This window comes from Athene cunicularia (assembly GCF_003259725.1).
Source record: "Athene cunicularia isolate RWA chromosome 5 unlocalized genomic scaffold, athCun1 chr5_part1, whole genome shotgun sequence".
NCBI classification, from domain to species: Eukaryota; Metazoa; Chordata; class Aves; order Strigiformes; family Strigidae; genus Athene; species Athene cunicularia.
This window is the reverse complement of record NW_020799101.1, coordinates 34,231,697-34,253,012: the sequence shown is the minus strand read 5'-3', so window position 1 is coordinate 34,253,012 and position 21,316 is coordinate 34,231,697. Positions and strand designations below refer to the sequence as shown.

At 39.1% G+C, this 21,316-nt stretch overlaps 1 protein-coding gene across 1 annotated transcript in view; it reads right to left on the bottom strand.

The window, feature by feature from the left end:
- SCG5 (secretogranin V) overlaps positions 1 to 21,316 on the bottom strand; it is a 30,424-nt gene that overhangs the window by 8,785 nt on the left and 323 nt on the right. The window contains exons 2-4 of the mRNA XM_026849899.1: positions 20,740 to 20,978; positions 4,987 to 5,136; positions 2,018 to 2,130 (exon numbers count right to left, since the gene is read on the bottom strand). Of these exons, the coding sequence (XP_026705700.1) occupies positions 2,018 to 2,130; positions 4,987 to 5,136; positions 20,740 to 20,978 (502 nt within the window). The remainder of the gene's footprint in view (positions 1 to 2,017; positions 2,131 to 4,986; positions 5,137 to 20,739; positions 20,979 to 21,316) is intronic.

Sequence of the window (21,316 nt, the reverse complement as noted above, 5' to 3'; positions counted from 1 at the left end):
CCTCAACCACTCTGTGGCAGGAAAAGGCAGGGGAGAAGCTCCCTGAGAGCTGTGAGCACATGCCAGCTCATGTGGGTCCAGGAGACACACTGGCTCCAAGGGCTTGAGATGGTGGTGACAGCCTAGTGCCTTCACGGCACGCGGGAGCTCACAGAAATGCCATCTGTAAATACACAGCTGGTACAGCCCCTGGCGCATTTGGTCCCAGGCTCTTCCTGGGAGAAGGAGGAACAGGCTGCTAGCAAGCAGAGGGGATTTTGGTGGCTGGGGGCAGCCCACAGTTGGCCGTGTCGGTCATTTACGACCTAATCCAGATGACAGTAAGTGACCTAAAAGATCCGTTCTACTTTCTCTCTCCTTTATAAAGTCTCAAACAGCTAACTTTGAGTGCTTTTCTGCTCTTATTTTTCCAGAGAGATAAAAATAACAAAACCAGCCATAAAACCAGATATCGTTGTATTTATCTTTTTAATGTGTAGTAATATACAATGAGGAGGCAATTGGGGAAATTCTCCTGGACCTCAGCAGAACATTTGCTCATGCACGTTACCAGCTGTTTCATCTCTAATTAAAAAGATCTGGAGTTGGCTACGCTGCAGCTAGATATGATTACTGTTTAGTACCTAACAGTCTGTTTTAATCCATGCATGAGCAGCTTTTTCCCCCTGAATTAGTAGTGATGGATGGAGAAATGAAAAAAGACCAGTATTCATTAATGATTACCTACCATTTGTTAAGTATATATGTTGCTGATGACAATGCAGTATGTATACTTGATTCTGAAATATTTCTCTAGGCCAAAGATTTACAGAAGTGCTTTTATAGTCTTCAAAATGGTATTATGAAAGTAAATTACTTATGAATAATAAGCAAACTAACAGCATTATCTGGCATAAATAAGAAAGTTCACCATCTGGTGTTTTTAAAATTAAAACCTTTGATGGTAATTACTTAGAATGCAAGAAGAGTTTCCAAAATTTGGATTTTTGGCATGATTCTCTCTAGAAATTTAGCGCTCACATAAGTAATTAAGACTATAAATCTTACACTGGTTTGATTATGAACGATGAATCATTGTCTCACAATTACAGCAGAAGAGGCTGCCAAACATGTCCATTTATCAATATATGCTTACAGAGCACTGGTTTAGGGCAATCTTAAGTAAAGTGTTATAACAATGTAAAATGAGATTTCATGATTTGCTCTAGAAGCATAAATTATGATCATTGTTATTGTTTTCCTGGCGCCTGAAAATGGATTTGGGATTGAACATTTAACTGATGTAATCTAAGATTAAGTGGCAGAGCTTTCTTTGGAGCCTCTAGCCGGCAGAAATAGTCTAGCTGGAGTTATTAAAGTCCTTGTACACTCAGAACACGATTTTTGCCCTTAGTGTAGCTTGCTGTATTTATTATATATATATATATATTTATTATATATGTGTCAAATAGGTTTTCAATATAATATACTGCATAACCTGAACAGAGGAAGAAGCAGCATTAAGTGCTCCAAAATCCTTAAAACAGAGAGGATTCCTTAGAGCAAGTTGTCTGGTCCTGGGTTTTTTAAGGTGTTTAGGCACTGCTGCACTCCATTAAGGATTTTTTAGCATTTAAGTAGCTGAGCAGTAAATAGTCACTGAACCTGGATAACCTTTCAAATTAAGGCCCTGCTATGTTTTGAAATCTTGTGCTAAAATCTGCACTAATACTGGTTACATGTTCACTGTAGTTTGAGATGTGTTTTGTTGCATTTATCAAGCATATATAAAGTTGACATGCTTTGGGACAGGTAGTAAGATGAGGATTTCTACTTTCTATTTTTATGGGCCTTTCATCAATCACAGGCATTATTTCTATATTATTAAGGGCAAGTACACTTTTTTGAGAAGTTTCCCTTAGGGTAACAATTTTTCCAGAATAAGCACAATACTCTCCTTGTGGTTTCATAGTATCCCACACAGCAGACAATACCCAGTTTCACATGCAACAAAAATAAGCAAGCAGCATGTACTCACCCACTTGCCCACGTTGGGATAGTCATGCTCTGGATCGAAAAGGTGTTGGTGCAGCTGGTATTCCCTGCTGAACTCTGCTGTGTCTGGGGTGTTTTCTAGACACCCATCGTCAACTGCAAAAGTATGGTAGAAAGCACCGAGTGCTTAGTAGCTTTGAAATACACATTATATGCCACATTATGCAATTAAAAAAAATTCCAACATTTAAAAAAATGGATGACTAGAAAATACCAGTTTTGGTGGTTTTTTTTGAAAGGAGTTTGTCAGGATATATTTAAATATTTTTTTTTAAAAACCCACAACATCAAAACTAAAAAAAAAAAAAAGTTGTCCAAGCTCTCCTCCTCCTTCTTGTTTTTCTTTTAAATTAGTGATTAAGCTTGATTTTACATAGAACTGCATGTTACTCTGATTCAGAAGGGATTCTCCTTTCATTTTTAAATGCTCATAGAAGGTTGTAGAAATTGTTTAGGCAATACTTTTGAAGCTCATGGTAAAATGATGCTGTGAATAAAGACAGAGCTCCTCACGGAACTCCATTTCTGGTTTGCTACTTTTCTCAAAATGGCTGAAAACCATTTATGCCTCATATGATCTCATAAAAACACAATGTGGCAGAAGTTTTATGCTGAAGACATTTCTGCAGATTGGTAACTAAGCTGATGGGTCCAGAAACCTCCTTTAATCACAATGCACAGTTTTGCAGAGAGTGTCACATCAAGGACAATATTCTTAAAAATCAGTTTAGGGACTTGTTACCAAAGTAAGTAATCTTTAGATTAAACAAAGATTCAGCAACTTATGGCCAGTGTAGCTCTTTGGATAAAGTCTGCTGCTGGAGCTCCCTCTGCTTTGTCAGCATGGGGAGCTTGCAGCCCAACTTCCTCTCAGACATACCCAAGGAGATCCTACCACCCGGGACATGATGCTGGGCATCCCGGTAGCTACATCTGCCAGAACATAAGCACTCCAGAGGACACACCTGTGGACTTTCCCTTCTGTCCTTATGTGATCATCATGTAAAAAGATTTGCAGATGGATTATCTTTTCTCCTTACATGTGGCAAAAAGACATAACTTAAAAATTAGTTGGTTCAATGACCTGAGAAGGTTATTCTAAGTCCAACTCCTTAGAATGGGGAAAAAAAATTAAAGTTGCCAGTAGGAAATGGGGGAAAACTCACCATACTGGCTAAGTAATTCAGAAACCATTAAAGTTAACTACAAGCACTTAAAACTTATTCCAGTCTCAGCTGGGACAGGGTCATCTCAAGAGAGAGGCAGGTGACAACAGAAATGCAGTAGAACTTCTCAGAGCATCGGTGTCTTTTGGTAGAAAGCACAAAGGGTAGCTGGACATTCGTGTGCCCTCTATAACTACTAATCCAAGTGTCTTCAAGCTCAAGTGCTCCAGACTTACGTATTCCTGCTGTGGAATGTGCATATGTAGACAGTGACTGGAAAAATTGTTTTCCATTAAACAAATCCACAGACCTGATTGAGGCAGGGCTCTGGTAATTTGTATGCATAATACAGTCACCACTTGAATTTCCATTTAAGGCTCTGAAAAACATTTTACTCTAATCCTAGTAGATAGTATCTTCGCTACGACAGAGCAATTTATCTGAGCAAGCAGCACTTCCCTAAGAATTCCCCCTGCGCTCAGATCTGACTATCAGCTAACAACTTTTATTCACCTAAGAAAGAAAAATTGAAGGGATTTTCAAAGGCATTTCTCTGGATGCCAGGTTTTTAATTTATTTATCTAATCACTAACAGAAGTCTAATGGGCAAGCACAGAAGATAGAAAGTCTGTGCGTGTGAGAAAACTTAAACCCATCATTTGCAACCTGTCAGACAACAGCTACATTGAACAAAACAGAAGATTAGATATTATTTCAGAAAAGATTCAGGCATCATCACCAAATGGGCTGTAATAGAAAACAGTAAGGGAGAACTATTCACAATTTTGCCATATATTTGAATGAAATGTAAAAACACTGTTTGCAAAACTTTTCATGACAATTTTTTTTTTTTAATCAATTTTAAGCTGGTTAGAACATCTTAAAATAAGAATACACACAACTGTTTTGCATTATCCAAATAACATAAAAGAAGACTAAACAGAAATATTCTGAAAGGATGTCTTAGCTCTCAAATAAAAAATAAGAGAAAAATAGAGTGCTCATTCCCAGTTCCAGCTCCCAAGGCAGCCAATGGGTGTTTTACTACTACTTTCAGTACTGGAAGTCATTCCTTGGCTCAAGTAACAGGAAAAAGATCAATTCCCTTAGGGTATGTCTATATCATGCACATGCAGTGCATGTTTTACAGATCCTTCAGCAGTAGCCACCCTCCTAGCGAGGTGTCTGTGCAGGCGCATGCAGAGGGACACACCATGCTGGCACTCCACAGCTGCACTGCTCCTCCGCCAGAGCAAGCCTGCATGCAACACCTTGGGGTATGTCCATGTCATTCTCCGTTTCTTGGCACAGATGCACCCTCAGTGAGCTATAAAGCCACATGGATTGGAGCCAAGGTATCTTAAATATTGACTCATGGTCTGGGTTGGAGATCAGGGCAGACAGTTTCACTCCTCTTGGCACAATGAAAGTCTCTAAAATAAGGGTAAATCTCCTCTGTACAGAATGCTAACTCTTTTCAGAGGCCAGCCTAAAAATTAACTCCCTCAGGAACAAGATGCTATCATAAACCTCACCATCTTCTACTCTGAGGTCAAGATGATTTCTTACACCTGATGTTCTATAGCAGTCATACAGCAATATAGAAGGTGCATGTACTTAAAAAAAAAAATCTCATCTAAGCCACCTGATTGCTCAACAGTTCTGCTCCTGGGGTGAAGAATGAAAGGGAATACCCACTGCTAATCATGTGTCATACTGCCTACAGCGCTGAAAGGCTGAAAGATGTACAGTGGAGACAGAGGTGTGAAGGCTAGAGCAGAATTACCTGTTTTTCCAAGAGGGCAGGGATTTGGGGGGTCAGGATATCCTTGATCTTCACTGAAGTCCTTTGGTACGTTATCTCCTGTAAGCTCGGCTACGATGTTTGGAATATTGCCATAAGGACCCAAGTGCTGGAGACCCTCATGTGCACCACCTAGTAAAGACAATTTACACACACTGTTTTTTTACAACATTAAAAGTGTAAGTGCTTTACTTGCTACAAGTAACCCATATTTAGATTTAAATGTATATATACGTGGGTTGTTATAGAGACAGAACCAAGTTTCAATTTCAAATATTTCTCTTAGAAATATAACCCTGTGACCTAAATCAGATAACTTAGGTAATGAAAAATGAAACTAAGAAACAAAACCATCCACTTACCATTAATTTTCTGATTTTTTTTTCCTTAACTATTTAAGTTATATGTAAGAAAATGCAAAGAGAAAGAAACATGAGACAGTAATGGAACTCAATACGTTTACTGTACAATCATCTTCAGTCACTGTTTATTATAGCAAGAAAAAATTGAAGAAGATACAGCAAGACAACATTATGGCAAGAAGAAAAAGTTAATGACACTGTAGAAAGAAATAATATTATTTGCTCAGCCTAGAAATACATTAATAAATTAAGTCATGTGAGGGGACCCAAGATATTATAGCAAATTTGATTGTATACAGGTAGGAAAATTATTTTAAAATCAAACAATTTCTTAAGCAAAAACCTCAGTTTCCTGCAGTAGTGGTGAAAACTCTTAATGAGTCTACCTTGTTGTCATTAGGGTACGAAACATCCCATTCAGTGACTTTTACACCTTAATAGATCAGATGCAGCCTTTTCCATTTGCCCTGCAGGACTTGGAGCACCATCACTGCAGGGTTACAACAGCAGCGTGCAGCAGGTGTTGCAATTCAGTAGCAGAGAACACAATGATGGGCTTCCTGCTCTTGGGCAAACACACAGAAGTGGTGTGCTACAGCCTTCTTCCACACATCTCAGCTTCAGCGCCTTGCCTTTGACAAGTAGGGCCTTCCACTAAAGGTTTGGGAATCAAGCTCAAGCCATTCTCTCTATATGCCTCTCTACAAATATTTTTCTGCTCCACATCTTTTCTGTGCACATTACTGGCCAAATGCATCTACAGGCTAAAACCCAGCTGCTTGCACAGTTTTCTAAATACTCTGTACTTAATTCTTCTGAATTTTGGACAAATAAAAAGTTTCAGGCATGCTCTTTTTCCCTTCCATAAGGCAGCCACCACACACACTGCAGCAACAGCTAATGTAGTTACTGAGTACTGAGATGGTTGTGTGACAGCAGAGCAACATTTTTTAAAAACCCTATATAATGAGGGACAACAACATATAATCAACATATAAATCCCACTAACAATGAATGAGAGGAAAAGGAAGTTGAATGATTGAAAATGTGAGTTTAAGAGTGAACACAGACACAACTGTTTGGGTAAACAGCACGATCACCATATTATTACCAAATAGTCTTATTTTCAAATTCTGTAATTTTTATAGATCTGTAAGAGTGGAATAAAGCTTCTGAACATGAAAGCTGCTCCAGAAAAATCATTCAAGTACTCCTGTCCCAACTTAGAAATAAAAACTACCAGCCTAAATCATCTTTTATACAGCTAAGCATGGTAAGATAACAAAATCACTTTCAAAAACTGCTAACAGAAGGCAGTCTTGACAAATCTCATATTCATTTCTACATTTAGAAGTGCTAGTTGAGTCATATTGTCTATATTTTGCAAGTAATCTGTTGGAAGCTGGTATTACAGTACCAGAAACAAGTTAGTCTATAAGCATATATATTGTAATTTTATTTGCACGATGGACTAAAATTTAATCAACATGCTAATTTCCCCCCTCAAGTACAAGCTTCTTATTCCGCAATACAATGTTGAAGGAGTTTTACAGACATGTCACAAACATAAAAGTAACACTATAAAAAATTTGCATCTGTGTTATGTGAGGTTTTCCACTGTAGCTGACCATGAGACCTAGTACTAAAACCAGAATAGCATTACAGACACTATGAACTTTATTATACACTTACAGCCCACAGTCAACACAAAGATGATGCTAGTAAGAACTGTATAGATTCAAAATAATGCTATGGTGATGAGGTTAAAAAAAAAAAGCATAACATACATTTAATCTAATGTCATTTAATCTAATGTGTAGCATAAAATATTTCTTTTGTACTGAGCTCCTTCACATGAAGATTGATTGCATATATGTACTTAAAAGCATCAGGTTATGATTCTGCTGTAAACTACAGAACCACATAATCAATATGTGTTTGAACATCCTGTATACAATGTGGTTCGCTATGGGACAATCCATCAGATAGAGGCATATCTCCGCTTGTATGTGGTGCAGACCTCTTGGCACCAAAGCTCCATCCATAAAGAAAACAGAGGTACTTAGCAGGCTCCAGTGTGCTATATATACATGTAAGTTTAAACCGACTGCCAAGAATTCCCTTGACTGAGTACAAAACAATCTTTTTATATTAATATAAAGGATTGTTTCCTTTAGGTATAAATGTCCAGGATGGTTTAAGCGTTTTTCCTTTCTTTCCAAAAGAGCTGGAGACAATAGCACCTGCTCTGGTGCCATAATTTAGCACACTTGAGTGATTTAATAGTATTATCAGAGCTCATTCCTTATAAACTCTGATCGTGCACTCAGTAAAGACTGCAATAATAAAAATGAAATGCTACGAATGTACCAAATAGGGGTATTATGTACAGTAATTCAAAAGCTGCATTAGTTTTGGTATTGCAATGTTACTGATTTGAAGAAACTTACTAGGATTAAATACACTGCAGCTACCAAGTCAAAATATTGTCATATTTACAAACATACACAGTCAGCTACAAAAATAGCATAAGATAGGTCTCTTGAATCTTGAGGCAGAGGCTGAAAGAAAAAGACAGTCCTACTAAATATTGAGGAATTTTTCATAATTTCCTATCAGAGGGAAGCATGAGAGACACCATCGTTAACTTATTTGAAATTGGACTAGCAAAAATCCAGAAGAACAGAGAATACCCTTGTACTGAGAAAGGATGAGAGAGATAAATCTATGTTTTTCCCCATCTCTCTTCATTCTTGTATGAACTGGCTCTTGTGTGCCACACACTAGCAAAACAACACCTCCAAACCAATCAGCTCCCTTTCATGTGCAGGATTTCTCTCTAAGCATGTAGTTATTTTATATCCTTAAAGGATAAACTACAAGTTTAAGTCTTTTGGACTGAGGTCAGTATTGTCATAAGTAAGCTTTGGATTTAGTTTAAAATATATGCATATATGTAAACATTTTCTGGCACTGGTCCTGAACTGTTGCAGGGTGGAAAACAAAAATGGAACAATGCCTCTCCCCTTTCCTATAATTCTGGAAAAGTCTTTAATCATCTCACCAACTGCTGGTATAATCTCAATTAGAGATACCTGGTATGACTAAAAATTTAAAGTGCACCCATTTTAGCTCATTTCTTTTTAGGAGCAATACTGTCTCTATGGGTGAGAGGACAACACAACCACTCCATTCTTGGAGGGGAAAAAAAAAAAAAAAAAAGAGTAACTTGTTTCCTGCCAGTATTGAATATTCCCCTGATCAAACACATCCAGTGGAAATGCTGTTAGTCCACTGAAGTTCTAGTTGCTACTACCTATCTATTGGTAGTGTAAAGTGCAAGTGAAACAAGTCTGTTCTCAGAAGCCATCCTCCACATCAAATACAAACAGGCAATGCTGCCCCCCAGAAGAGTAATTTTAAGAAAGTCAGTGAGAATGGATTTTCAAAAGTGTAAAATGATTGTAGAACATTTAAAGACTAATAATGGGACAAATTTGTCTTTCAGTCTGACTGGAACAGTTTCTCACATCACAGTGTAGATAGGGTTATCCCACTTCCAAATTCAGAAGAGAAGTGGTTTGGCCAATTTTAGCAAGGAGATACCACATAGAATGGATCATGAGTATCTGTTGTGAGTAAATAAATTCCAGATCTCAAATTAAAGCCCTTTAGTTAGAGAGTCATGCTAGATGCACTAGTTTTCATATTTTTCCTCTTGAACATCATGAAGGAGATTCTTAAAGTGTCCAAGCCCTTCCTAGATGCACAGAGGAATACTCCCCAAGTAAGAACTTGCACCTCTTACAATCTTGAGCTGTACAACGCTCCAAACAAATATGAACTGCAAGGGAAGCCTGCTATACCTTATCCCATTTGTGTAAGATACCTGAGATACTAACCAGAGACGCAATACCATTTTTGCTGCTTTGTAAAATCTTTTGTTAATCTAGACTCTTAGTTCTTATCAGTCAGAAAAATCTTCAAAATTATTTCCCGTGTGTCCTCTCTGATAGTGTGCTCTTTTTCATGTCACTGTGACAACCTTCCATACTATCCTGCACTTCTGTCCCCAGCCATCTTGCTGTATCTACCTTTTCTGTGTCGTTGTCACCTTCAAAAGTCATGTCTCATCCCTAATCAAAGGTAAGTTTGGCACAATGCTTTCTGGTGCTGTTGTATTTTAAAATGGGACATCATTCACTAACTTCCTTTCTCCTTTCCTTTATTATCTGCAAGACTGCCCACCATGTAATCTCATTAATTCAAACTGTCAAAAAAATTCTGAATGCAAAAAATGCATTTTCATTTTCCTTACGCTTTCTAAGATCACTAAAAGCTTTACAGTCCAATGTAATTTTCCCTGTCCGTCTTCAACTAGCTTAATCCTAGAGAGCTCTATCCTGCTTTCTGAGATTAAGATCGAGAGGCACCAAAAAAATTATAAAAAGGATCACATTTTCTCTATTCCACAGAAGCTGCTAAGTAAGAGAATATGGAAAGAGAAAAGAACATAGAACCAAGAATGGAAAAATGCAAATCTAGCCAACTTCTTTCACCATTCAAGAGCATGCCTCGGGAAACCCAAGAAAACTACAGCTATACATACTCAAGCATCCCAGATTCTCCTTAATGACTCAAAGTTTCTTAAAACTATAAAGACTAATTTTCTTAAAACTATAAGAATAATTTTCTTTTTCTCTGCAGAGGGACAAATTCCTTTTAGTGTGTTTTCTAAAGCCTTAATTTTAAGCACACATGTCACACAATTACTGACCTTGCTTTTAGTGAATAATTCCATTTTATCCCAGATTTTAATTACAAACAGTACAGATATTTAAGATACGAAATGCTCTTATTGTGAAATGGTTAGGACCAAAGTAACGCCCATGTCTCTCACACTAAATTTATAACAGTAGCTTATATACCATTATTATTCATTATTCAAATTGTACACACAATAAAAAAAATCCAGCAGCTCACTTGCTGACAGAGCGCAAAAGCAATCTCTTATGCCTCCCTTAGTTGAACCATCCTCTAATGGACTATATTCAGTCTGAGCAGAAAGCTTTTGCGCTTCACTGTGCATAAGCTTAGCCTTTTTACAGACACAGTGCTGCCTGCAGTATGCAGCAGTAGGGCCCCTCTGACACAGACTTCCAGCTATCGTGCATCCGCAGAGTCAAGGGAAAGCACGTCCAGCAAGCAACAGCCCCGCAGCTCCCATGACATTACCTTGCAAACAACCACGTGTGCGTGCAGCACATGGCTCTGTAAAGCGGCAGCAAAAGGAAGCCGGTGACCCACTTTACCCGGCAAGGAATGCGGCACTATTTCAAACCCATAAATGTAAATGTGTTGATGACTGGAGCACTTTATTCACTGGCAGTGACACCAGTGATAAAAGCCTAGATGCTCCATCAGCGTCAACACACTCATAGAAAAATACTCCTTTGGCTTCTGTGATGCGAAGCATAGAGGCACCAGAATTGTCCAGAATGGGACCATGTTTTCTGTTTACTGCTCCACTGAACTTCACAAAGTTCTCCTGTTCATTTCCCCATTCATATTCACTCAATTCCATTTTCCATGCAGATGGCTCAAAGTCCCAGCTGGTTCTTCTGCAGTTCTTCAATGGAAGTGTTTAAAAGCTTTACATGCCTGTCTGGCAGCTGCCACCAGGGCAGATTTTCTGCCTGCCCCAAACCACCTCATCGTAAACACCAACAGTGTGGGATTACAAGGCTCCCAAGTCTCAGCTTTCATGAGCCAGTATAACCTCACAACTCCAAAAGCAGAGGCCTTCCTATTCACAACTTCAGCCAACATCGCCCAAGTCAAGACGAGGTTTCTTTTGCACTTGAACAAAAGTGTCGGCACACAATGAAGATGCAAGAGTGTGGTAGGATGAAGAGCCTGGCCAGGTAAGACCAGGCCCAATGCTGCTCTTTTGGGCAGGAGTGTTGATCTGCTCAAGGGCAGGGAGGCTCTGCAGAGAGACCTGGACAGGCTGGAGCCATGGGCTGAGCCCAACTGCAGGAGTTTCACTAAGGCCAAATGCCGGGGGCTGCCCTTGGGCCACAACAACCCCCAGCAGCGCTACAGGCTTGGGGAGGAGTGGCTGGAGAGCTGCCAGTCAGAGAGGGACCTGGGGGGGTTGATTGACAGCCGGCTGAACAGGAGCCAGCAGTGTGCACAGGGGGCCAAGAAGGCCAATGGCATCCTGGCTTGTGTCAACAATAGTGTGGCCAGCAGGGACAGGGAAGGGATCTGACCCCTGTACTCGGCACTGGTGAGGCCGCCCCTCGATTCCTGTGTTCAGTTTTGGGCCCCTCACTACAAAAAGGACATTGAATGACTCGAGCGTGTCCAGAGAAGGGCAACGGAGCTGGTGCAGGGTCTGGAGCACAGGTCGTACGGGGAGCGGCTGAGGGAACTGGGGGTGTTTAGTCTGGAGAAGAGGAGGCTGAGGGCAGACTTCATCGCCCTCTACAGCTCCCTGAAAGGAGGGTGCAGAGAGCGGGGGATGAGTCTCTTGAACCAAGTAACAAGTGATAGGACAAGGGGGAATGGCCTCAAATTGCACCAGGGAAGGTTTCGACTGGATATTAGGAAGCATTTCTTTACAGAACGGGTTGTTGGGTGTTGGAATGGGCTGCCCAGGGAGGCGGTGGAGTCCCCATCCCTGGAGGTGTTTAAGAGTAGAGTCGACATAGCGCTGAGGGATATGATGTAGTTGGGAACTGTCAGTGTTAGGTTAATGGTTGAACTGGATGATCTTCAAGGTCCTTTCCAACCTAGTTGATTCTGTGATTCTGTAACAGGGACACAGGCCAGTGAACCTGATGTACTAAGGTTCCCAAGGGGAAAAAACAGCTTCTTCCTCCCTCCTGTTCAGCAGCTGAGAACATTCCTCTTCTCATTCATCCCTGCAGCAGCTGTGAGGGCACTGCCAAAAGCACGCACTACACGAAGCACAGAGAGAATAGCTCTGGAAACCTCTGGAGCATGCCAGAGATCCTATCTCCTGCACACGACACCACAATCAAGAAAAGCAAGAATCTCTTCTTTGTATAGACTTCTAAAATATCTTTTCATAGAACGAAATAAATTTTAAAAGCTTTTCTTACTGCAAGTTAATTTAAAATTTAGATGTGAGCAGCAGAAATGCACATGATTTTGAGAACAATCACAAAAAGGTATAAATCCTAACTAATGTGCCCAAGAAATAATTTTATGCATATGAAAGACAAGCAGGGAAAAAAAAAAAAATCTTTAAAAACAAGAGCTCATCATAATTTGGCCGATCTTCTCTGGTTGATTTTTAAATACTTATGGATGTATTCCATTGCTAGATAAAATTTTACCATTTCATATTAAATATCTATATATCATCTGCCAGCACTGAAAACCAGAAGTATTATAAAGCATTAGACAATACAGAAGCTATCGTATTCCCTCTTCTCCTCAGGTTTCTTACCTCTCTTATTGGATCATTTCCCTCAAGTAACATGTACAAAAAACCACCCCCTGTGGCTACAAATGCCATTCTAATTGATTAATTACCTTTAGGCACATGAGAATCTACTTAATTCTAAATCCCTACATACCTGCCACCTTTCTTCCCTGAAGGAGTCTCATCTCAAACTGCTTTTTTCCTTGGCATCATCTTTTAAAGATGACTTTATGAATAGCAGCAGTAGTCTATACCACATAACAGTGATTAGTGGGAGGTTTTAAGAGCTGGAGTCACTTTATCTTCTTGGTTTCTCAGAAGAGGGATGTGACACCTGCATTCCCTCTTGCTGGCACGAGGACTGCTATACACAACATTCTTTCAAGAAAAGGTTCAAAGCCTCAAATCTAAATAGGTCCCTTAGACCCTTATTCAAATAACAAAGATCTAGAGAGAACAGAGATTAAGAAACTTTTCTTCTTGCATTCCCCACTGACTGACTTCTCTGATGAGAACACTAGTTTTGAGAATGAACTGAGGAGACAAGCGTAGTGCCTGCACACCTCCTGCAGCACTTGGGCATTGAAGAAGGGCACTTCCCCAAATTCAGAAGTGGCACAGCTCACAGTGGTAACACCCACAGCCATTGCTGGATCCTTGCTCCTCAAGATCATTGTCCAACACATTGAGGTAACCTGAAATCACCCCCACATAGTAATACTAACACATTGAGATAACACAATACCACCTTCACATAGTAATACAAACACCAACTTTGCTTTTTTGCTTGTCATGGCTTATAAATTCACATGGAAGCAAGGATGGGTAAAATTTTCAAACACTTGTCTTTAGTTAAAAACAAATCAAGTCATAACGCTTCATTGTTTTCCTGTTTGTGGAGTTACAGGTATAATTGTTTTACATGCACTTTCTTCACAGAGCTGTGCCATATCACTTAGATAAAGAAAATCCACTGTAAACCATCGCTGTCGTTTAGCACTGTCATTAGCTTTTAAATTCAGGAATTAACATTCTAGATCACCTCTCACAACATGCACTACTGCTTGACAGTCGAATTCTGGTTATGTTTGACATTACAATCTGGGAAATAAAATACAAAGAAAATGATAGGGTTTTTTAGACAGATCTATACAAATCCAGATGTCTACCATATTAATGTATAAAAAGGTGTGGCTTTACCATTTTTATTTTATGTTACAAATCTGACCATATTAAATTTTGAAATCATATTTCTTGGGATATTTCAGTGATTTGCAAAAAAAAAAAAAAAATCCCAAACCTGAAAGCAGAGACTAGTAGACTGATGTTGGGGTTTGATTTTGTTTGTTAAATGTCAGGCCCATAATGCAGCGTTTGATTAAAGTCATGTGTGCTTCAGCAAAAGCAGTCCCAATGTGAATGTAACTTTATGTCTTAACTACAGCAGGACTTTCTCTATAGAACAGATACAATAATCCAAATCCCAAATGATTGTGTGGTCTCTTTGCACTAAATTGACACTACAAAGCAGCCCTGAAGCAGCAGCATTGGCTGCGGGAGGTCTGCCCCAGCTCGGTGGCACGCTGCCAGCCCAGGGCCTCCTGCGCTGCTACCCCCGGACACTGGCACAGAGCAAAGAGGACGCAGCCATCACACCGCCGTGACTGACGAGCCCCAGATATCTCTCACGCTCCGTGTGTCGATGGCTGTTACTTCTAGTCACCCAAGAAATCCAAATAAATTGGGGTATAAGCATAGCACATGGTAGCCCAAAAGCAAATGAATGCACTGGTTTCACCAAGTGCATTCATAAGCAAAAGATTTGGTAACTTTCTAACAAGAAGATTTTACCATCTCTGTAGGAAACCACTGTGGTCTTGCAGGTATGTTACAGGCCAGATAGCGAGGTCATCCAGCACTGCCTGTTTTAGGTTCCTTATTAGGAAAATGTAAACAAGATAGACATTACTAACATGCATGGATAATTTGCATAATTTTACAGACAGTAGATTTCATGCAAAGTGCTATTTGTACAGAGTCTGTGCTGACAAGTCATTAACCACCAGTTGTTAGTAGAAATATTAGCATAATGTTCCAGACTATCGAGTTTTATCATCTCAATCAGGCAAACAGTAACTACGTTTTTCTACAATAAGCATATTTATTTCCTTTCAAAAAAATCAAATAAACCCCAGCCTTTTCTTAGTAGCTATCAGCAGACTCCACAAGAGAGTCAAACACCTCCCAAAATGACATCATATTTTCTTATTCCTACAAACAAATCAGGATTTAAGAGATAACATTTAATGCTGTCACTGAGGTTGACAGCATTACACCTATTTTTGCAGACTGAAAATTTCAGACTCTCTGGACTGTCATGTCAGCACCTTTATCAACCATCATCTCATCTGAAGTGTAATGAACCACCCGAGAGGCTTTCTGTTGTATTGAATTGTACAGGAGGCAATGAAAATACAGGGAGATAATATCTGCAAAGAGGGAAATATGAAGTCCTATTTTCATTTATGAGATTAAGTGCTATAAACTGCCCGAGCTGAGCTACTGGTGCCCCCATGTGTTGAAGTGAGATTTTACTATTTTAAAAAATATTTTACTTTTTCTCCTATGCATGTATAACAGTCCTGAAATTTACATTATGCACATACTCCCTCCCCCCGCTTCCCCCAAAATCCTTAAATATTGTCACAAACTTAATAAGCATGCAAGGAAAGAAAAAACCCATGGTCTCTTACTTCATAAACTCCCTGCCCGGCAGAAAAAAAATAACTTACATGTTTTTTTAAATGTTGTAGGCATTTCTTTAAATTATTCTTTTGTCCTCTACCATAGATACAGCCCCCTTCTTGTCTATAGAAAAACAGAGCATAGCCCAGTGGTGCTTGTACAGTATTTTAGTGATAAACCTAAACAGTAACTACAGAAACACAGTCACTCATTAAAAATTCCTATTTTGCTTTTGTATGTTTTTCCCCTCTTTTTATAGGTAATGCTAAGTGATTCCAGTATAGCTTTCTGAAAAGATAAATTAACAAGGAGGACTAATATTATTAGAGAAATTAAAGTACTTAATATGGGTTTATTACTTCTAGAAATTGGGGGGTGTGCAGAGAGAAAATATATTAAGTGGTCAGCAAAAATATATACCACCTCGGGTGTTAAAAAACGTCCTCTCTTGACAGTCTTCATGCAGGATCTGTTTGGCTTCTGCTGTGCTGACATACCCCGCACCATCTGCCGGCTGTGGTACAAAAGTACAGGGAATCTGCCAGCAAATTCCCATTTTTATGACATATTTATCCTGTGAACTGCTTCCACTCAGCTAATAGAGCCCCAGTAAAGGCAGAGAAGCCATCCTCCCCAGGTGGCTCCCTGCCACGGAGAGAGAAAAGCCACAGCGCTCACAGCCCTCCGGACCCCCGAGCTCTCTCCGGATTACACGTAGCTTGAACTTCACAGTAATTTCTTGGGAAATTAAACTCTTTTATCAGGCATTTTCTAGACTACTCCTATTTTAGCAGCTTGACCCGAGGTAACAGATAAATTGACAAATGCAAGGAGGAGAAGAAAAACACCCCAACCCATGTATTTATAGATTTCAACATCAGAAAAAACAGTAACTTCTTCCAATTAACAAGCTGTACTTTTTTTTTTTTTTTTCTATCCATCAACAAGAAATCCATCTGGTCACTTAGGAAAGAGAACACATGCTGCTAAATGTATTTTCTGAAAAGTGTCCACTTCTTAGTTGTCTTTGGTACAGAGCAAATTTGTGACTTCAGTTACTCCAACCAAGGCTGCCCTAAGATTATTTTTTCAGGGGGAGGGGGGAACAACGGACATGGGATGGGGGGAATGGGACATTGGACGGGGCGGGGATGACAACATAGGCAACAGGACAGACCATGTAGTTCCTTGCAGCACATCCACCCTCTGTTTTTCAGCATTTTAAAGTCAAAGTATGATGATTAACACTGGAAAAAAATTTAGATAGCCAAGATGGAAAATAGGCATAATTAGGAAATCTTCTTATGAACTAACAAGAACAGTATTTTTGTTACACATAAAATTATTAAGATTTTATTCAGCTGGAAAACGTTATTATAATAATCACTCAAATTTGAAAACATTTCATTTTAATCAGACTACTAGTATAAACGTCTCTATGTTATGGCAGCCTAAATTTATTTCCAAATTCCAAACCCCAAAAAATTAATTCTTCCTGACAGCACCTCATTTGCAAATGTACACATATAATGGGTGAAATCTTGGCCTTCTGAAAATCAGTGATACTTCTGGAATCCTGTCTCAGCTGAAGCTGAAGGCATTTGCAGATAGCAAAACTGCTGCAGGTCTACACTGCTGGGGCAATTTCTGACAAAAACATTTTGTTAAATAAAACAATTTTCTATAGGAACATACTAAATACATTAAGCTCTGACCGATAAAAGATTTTTTTATGCTGAAATGCAGTATCTGTTTAAAATGAGAAACAGCCGCACTCCAGAACAGTCAGTGGGTTGATGATAAGGATGCTGCCATGAGATGACTCAGGTTTTACACTCTATACATTGGTCACTGCAACCTACAGATTGAAAAATGGCTCGAAGTCAACACGCCTGACAGCTCAGATTTTCTCATAAGTAATAATGATTTCATACCCGATTCTACTTTTTGCTACTTTCAGGCAAGAAATTCCCAATGAAGACAGCGCCTCAGGAGAGTTGTATGTGAATTACCACTTTGCCATGATGGTATTTAGGATGAAAACCCTATTTTGCTGTGACATTTTCCACACTGTTTAACCTCTTTCTTCTCTTCCCCCTTAGTTTTCCCTTCTATTATCTTGCAGACTATTTTAAGCACTTGCACACAGAATTATTAGCCAGTGTTAACAGCGTAACTTTGTTGTGGAAAGCCCACAGGTGAATCCTTCAGAATCTGAAACCTTGTACTGATGCACTCTAAAAACACATGCAATTATTTTTTCTGTCAATCCTCCGCAGTACTCCTGTCAGCCAACACCCGTGCTACAGACACAGGGTTTTTTGCTTAAACATTACAACCCTGACGCTGTTTCTTGTGCTGCTTAGTTCACCTCCTTGCACATTGGCCAAGAAGTATCTGAGACACAAGCAAGCTGTAAGAGCTCAGCACCATTAGAAAATTCTTCCAGAAAGTCCTGCAGGTCTGTTTAGCAGAGCAGACATTGGAGCTTCCTCCTTTCAGAGGAAATTATCTTTCTACATCATGTGATGGAATTTCACAAAATGTGTGTAACATCCAGCCCTCCCCCCCAACCTAAAAAACCCCCCAGTTCAGAAAGGTCACAATATTTTTACTATACTGAGCATTACATTTCATGGGAGTCCTCGTTCAAATGCCTCCTGTCCTCATTCCTTGCCAGAGGACAAGGTCCTTGCCTGAATCCAGTTCCTATTCCCTTTTGCTCAGAAAAGACTGGCTGACTGGAGCTGCTGGGAGGTCAGGAATGTCAGTCCTCTGGCAATAACCAAGTAGGAGGCAGACTGTTAGGAAAATGGTAAAAAACGCATTTTTTCCAGGCAGATACTGTATGTGGAAGCATTATGTATGGGAATCTCTTACAGAACCGGAGTGTTTTGAGTAAATGTCCTACCATGCCATTTTAGCAGTTGTTTCCAAAGTAGACACCTAATAGAAAGTCAAACCCATTGTGCAAGTTTTTAACGAAATTACACAAAAATAACTATTCAAAAAGGATAAAATGAAGCATTATTAACTGATTAGTAATTGGTATACTAAACTCTGAAGTCTTTCACAATGTAATAGTTAAAGTTACTGGTACAGAAATGAAATGCAAGCTTTGTTGAATTATCTGTCCTGTAATTCATTACCTATATTTAAAAATAAACTCATAGTAAAAATATACTATGAATTATATATACTTTTCAAAAAAGCAGTATGAGAAAATATTGTATTGAATGATGTAAGGCCATGTTAACCTTGTAACTGGAACCAACACTTTAAAAACAGTTTCTCGTCAGTTACTTTAAGAGATAGCTATCTAGCTATAGACAGACACATACCACCATAAGGAACTGAAGAAAGAGCAAGTGATTATTATCTGAAAAACTGACAGCAAAACACTATGAAAAGCAATATTTGACATGAAGGTCTGAATTGCTTGTCTATAGTTGACAAGGGTTTTTTGCTTTATCAGAAGTTTCTCAATAGGCTGTTAAATATCAATGATAGACCTGGAAAAAGAGTCATCCTCATCTAATCAAGAGGAAAATGTTAAAAATGATAAACTGGATGTAACACCTTTTCAGTTTTACTCTGTTTTATACACAGAAGGTACTTTTATTTTTTAAAAAGGGAAAAAAAAAATGTTTGCCCAACCTGTTTTTTGTGGAAGACTGTATAGATGACTGGAAAACTAGTATTATTTGAGTCTCACAAGCATCAGAAAAGTTTCAATATTGAAGAGATTCTTAATCTGGTTTTGCTAACATTGTAATTAGAAAGTACTGGCAAATAGCTGAGATAAAACATTTGTCAGAGATCCGTATTTGCTCATCTTTTCTAAGATTTTTTTTAAAAAAAGTCTAGGGAAAAAGAGGGCAATGGAGAGTAAAATTACTCACTTCTACCAGTCTCTCCCAATTTCTCTACATGCAAACACTCATAAAGGAGGAAAGGGTACCACAGACCAAATTTTATTCATTAAACCTAATCTCTGTCATTTAAGTTTACAGAATAGCATATGTCCATCAAAGTTTCTTTTGAAAATATATAAACTTAGGTCTGCCATTATTTGGTAGAAATGCCTGTTCAGCTTTAATCCTCTCCTTAGCTACCATTAAGGCAATCCTATCTCTTTGCCTAGGATAGTCTGTAGATCCGAATGGGGACAAAATAAAGCGCATAGTCTTATGAACCATGAAGACTTGATATACTGAGTCAAAGTGGTTTAATTCTGAGAGAAGGGTTGAGAGTTTCTGCTCTGTTTTGATGTTTGCTCATAAACCGTAATATCTGGAGTTGCATACTTTCAACCTTTTGCTGCAATCCCAAAATAAAAACTAGTTTATTAATTACAATTCAAAGAGCAATACATTACAACATGATCTTAATACCCTAACATTTGAGCCAGATACTTCAGATGGTTTGCATAGTTATAAAAGGCTGATTCCAAGGAAAATTTACTCACACGGAGTGAAACCAGTAGTAGTAGTCAAAAACAACAAACCTGAGCCCAGAGCATTCATCACAGCAACACAGTGCTGGGGTGGTGCTTATGGACGCAGGCAGGGGAGCATCTGTGTCCCTCCTGTCCCCAGAGGCAGGGCCCTGGCGTCCCCGAGCCCACAGCCCTGCACGCTCCAGCACTGACCCTGTCCCACGTAGAGCTGCAACGCGCTTGGCAGCATGTAGGAAGAAGTCCCCCTTCTATATGGTTTCTCCCTTTATCTGGCATAACACCGTAAACATTTGATCTCTTCTGGTCTGCAAATGTTTCTAAAACTCCATGAAATCTGGGCTCTATAGCTCATGTTTGTTTCATGTGAAATGTATTTATACACACTATTTGGAAAGAATTTAGTAAACCTGTTGTTTTGAGGTACTAGAGATCAGACACTTCTAAGACATGATTTTTTCTGCAAAGCCTGCACATTAAAACTCCCACTACTTCTACCAAAATCGTTATATTAAGAAAGGTAAAAGATGGATGATGATTTTAAAACAAAGATCAGTAACAATATGGTGAAGAGGTCCATGATTTTAAGCTCAGGATATTCTGCATCTTTATGCAAAGCAATAATTATTACCAAAGGATACTAATAAATTCATCATTCAAAGCAGAAATTCATCATTCAAAGCAGAAATTCATCATTCAAAGCAGAAATGAGCTACCTTCAATGCTCTGCGGACCAACTAGATTCATAGCCTGGTGTGCTGGATATTCCACCCGGGGTCTGGCAATGCCCAGTTGCTCCATAACCCCATGGAGGAGCCTCTGAATATCTGCTTCAGAAACCCTGTCAGGGGTCCTAGGGCTGTGGCTAAAAGCTGAAGCCAATCCAAATGCCAGCAGAAATACCATGTTACAAAGCAAGGTAGCTGTCATCCTGGTAGCCACTTTTATCCTATGGGGAAAAAAAAAAAAAAAATTTGAATATAAATAATAATGGGAAAAATGTCCAGTACGCATGATGGAAATAACTTCTGATCTTACTACTGCACATCACAGTTTACTACCACAGCTTCTAGGGGCAGCTGAAAATCTAGCCAGGTCAAAACTGGGGGGAAACAGAGGGAATAAGGTGGATAGGTTCTTTACTTAAAAAATAAAATACTAAGTAGTAAACTGTAGAAATCAATTTTCTGATATGCATTTGCCCATAACATTCATTAACAGTCACTGCAAACAAAACGGATCCACTGTTTCATTTAATGAGGATCCGTGTCGTCGTCTTCTCCCTGTCTCTTA